The sequence below is a fragment of the Cornus florida genome, unplaced genomic scaffold (genome assembly GCF_030987335.1).
Source record: "Cornus florida cultivar Cherokee Brave unplaced genomic scaffold, ASM3098733v1 CherokeeBrave_3.0.0_Hap2_Chr03, whole genome shotgun sequence".
NCBI lineage: Eukaryota > Viridiplantae > Streptophyta > Magnoliopsida > Cornales > Cornaceae > Cornus > Cornus florida.
In genome coordinates, this window is record NW_026775573.1 from 24,213,450 (window position 1) to 24,215,954 (window position 2,505).

Sequence of the window (2,505 nt, forward strand, 5' to 3'; positions counted from 1 at the left end):
GACATAGAGAGGTGATCCACCCCTTTCTTCCACGGAGTTCCCGACCCCATGAAGACACGACTGTCATTGAAAAAACTGAGGAGATTTCCTACGTTGACCTAGAGATGCAGGATCTCAAGGCAAAGATAGAGGGTGTGATGCAGGCCATGAAGGGAAAAAGGCATTGCAGCCGTAGATGGTTTGCTGCAGAAGACCAATTTGCCATTTAGCCCCTCGGTTATGAAATGTCCTTTGCCAAGCAAATTTAGAATGCCCACAATTGAGAGTTTCGACAGAACTAAAGATCCCCTAGACCACTTGGAGACTTTTCGGGCGCTTATGCACCTACACGCGATGCCGGATAAGATCATGTGCAGGGCTTTCCCAACAACTCTTAAAGGATCAGCACGGGTATGGTTCAACAAACTAAAGGCAGGAACTATCGAAACCTTTGAAGAATTGAGTAAGGGCTTTGTGGGCCATTTCATTGCTGGCCAGAGGCATAGAAGGCCGGCTACCCACCTCCTTACTGTGAAGCAACAGAAGGGAGAGTCACTGCGAGATTACATTAGTCGTTTTAACACGGAGATGTTACAGGTAGAGGAAGCGGATGACAAGGTGGCCCTAGCCGCCTTCATGGGAGGGCTTCAAACCTCAAGATTCCTCTTCTCTTTATCAGAGGAACCTCCTACCAGCATGGCCGAGTTATTGGTTCGAGCTAAAAGACATATGAATGCTGAAGATGCAATGATTGCGAGAAAGGGAAAAAAAGGGGAGGATAAGAAGTCAGACAAGAAAAGGCCGGCCCTGACGATCAAAGATGAAAAGGAAACTAAGTATAAGAAGCCCATGGTCAACCAGAATGAAAGGGCATCTCGCTATAAGAATGCGGAGAGGTATACAAATTACACTCCTTTAAATATGCCGATAGATCAAGTTTTCCTGCAGATCCAGGATGAGCCATATCTGAAGTGGCCATCGAAGTTGAAGTCAGATTCGGCAAGGAGACCTCGTGATAAGTATTGCAGGTTCCATAAAGACCATGGGCATGCTACAGAGGATTGCTTCGACCTTAAGGATCAGATTGAGACTCTGATCCGAAGAGGGCATATGCGAAAGTTTATTGTGGGGAATGACAGAACAGACATTAACCCACTAAGAGCAGGCCGAGACAACCACCCTTCTGATCAACAACCAATAGGAGAGATCAGGGTCATAGCCGGGGGGTGTGCAGGAGGTGGAAAATTGAGTTCCACCCGTAAGGCCTATGCCAGGAGAATGCGAAACTCATCTGAGGTGTGCGAAGTAGGAGTACAGATTCAACATCGAAAGATGCCTCGTTTAGGTGATCCAGTTATTACATTCTCAGATGAAGACATGAAGGATGTGCAGCAACCTCATGACGACCCTCTTGTCGTCACCATGATGATCGCTAACTATAATACTCGGCAAATCTTGGTAGATAATGGAAGTTCAGCTGATATCATTTTTCTTGATGCATTCAGCAAGATGAAGATTGGTAAGGAGAAACTCAGACTTACTAGATCACCATTGGTGGGATTCACGGGAGACAAGGTCTATCCTCTAGGAGCAGTCATCCTTCCTGTCACTGCAGGAACCAGCCCAAAACAAGTCACTGTCATGGTCGACTTCCTGGTGGTGGATTGTCCATCTGCTTACAATGTCATCCTAGGAAGAGCGACCTTAAATTCGATAAAGGCCATCACTTCGACTTATCACCTATTAATGCGCTTCCCTACCGAGCATGGCGTAGGCGAACTAAGAGGAGATCAGTCCACTGCCAGAGAATGCTATGTTGCCTCTCTCAAAGAAAAGAGGTAGCAGGAGGCTTTGATTGTCGATGAAGTTGAAGAGAAGGAGCAAGACCGGGCTAAGCCAATCGAGGACTTGGTGGAGATATGCTTGAATGACACTGACATAACAAAAAATGTGAGGATAGGGTCTCTGCTCCCCTCCGATTTCACAAATATTCTTATACAGTTCCTTAGACAGAATCAAGATGTATTCGCTTGGTCACATGAAGACATGCCCGGTATTAATCCAACTACGATTAAGCATCGATTAAACACAGATCCTACATTCAAACCTATCAGGCAAAAGCGAAGAACATTTGCCGCGGAAAGGAACATGGCTATATCAGAAGAGGTGAATAAGCTTATGAAATCTGATTTCATCCAAGAGGTTCATTATCCCGACTGGTTGGCCAATGTTGTTTTGGTAAAAAAGGCCAATGGAAAATGGAGGTTGTGCGTAGATTTTACCGTTTTAAATAAGGCGTGCCCCAAAGACAGTTTCCCTCTGCCAAGAATTGATATGTTGATAGAAGGGACAGCTGACCATGAGCTGCTCAGTTTTATGGATGCATACTCAGGGTATAACCAAATCTCAACGCACACACTAGACAGAGATAAAACCTCTTTCATCACGGACAGAGGTTTATATTGCTATAAGGTGATGCCTTTTGGGCTAAAAAATGCTGGTGCAACATATCAGTGGCTAGTAAAC

The 2,505-nt window shown here is 45.3% G+C and overlaps 1 protein-coding gene across 1 annotated transcript; it reads left to right on the top strand.

The window, feature by feature from the left end:
- The first annotated feature begins 333 nt into the window (after positions 1-333).
- LOC132301288 (uncharacterized) lies at positions 334-1,821 on the top strand. Its single transcript, XM_059798555.1, has one exon. It carries the CDS (start codon positions 334-336, stop codon positions 1,819-1,821), a length of 1,488 nt encoding a protein of 495 aa, XP_059654538.1.
- The last annotated feature ends 684 nt before the right edge of the window (positions 1,822-2,505 follow it).

Excerpts from the sequence above, each read along its gene's own strand:
- LOC132301288 (XM_059798555.1), top strand. The coding sequence starts at position 334 with ATGCCGGATAAGATCATGTGCAGGGCTTTCCCAACAACTCTTAAAGGA.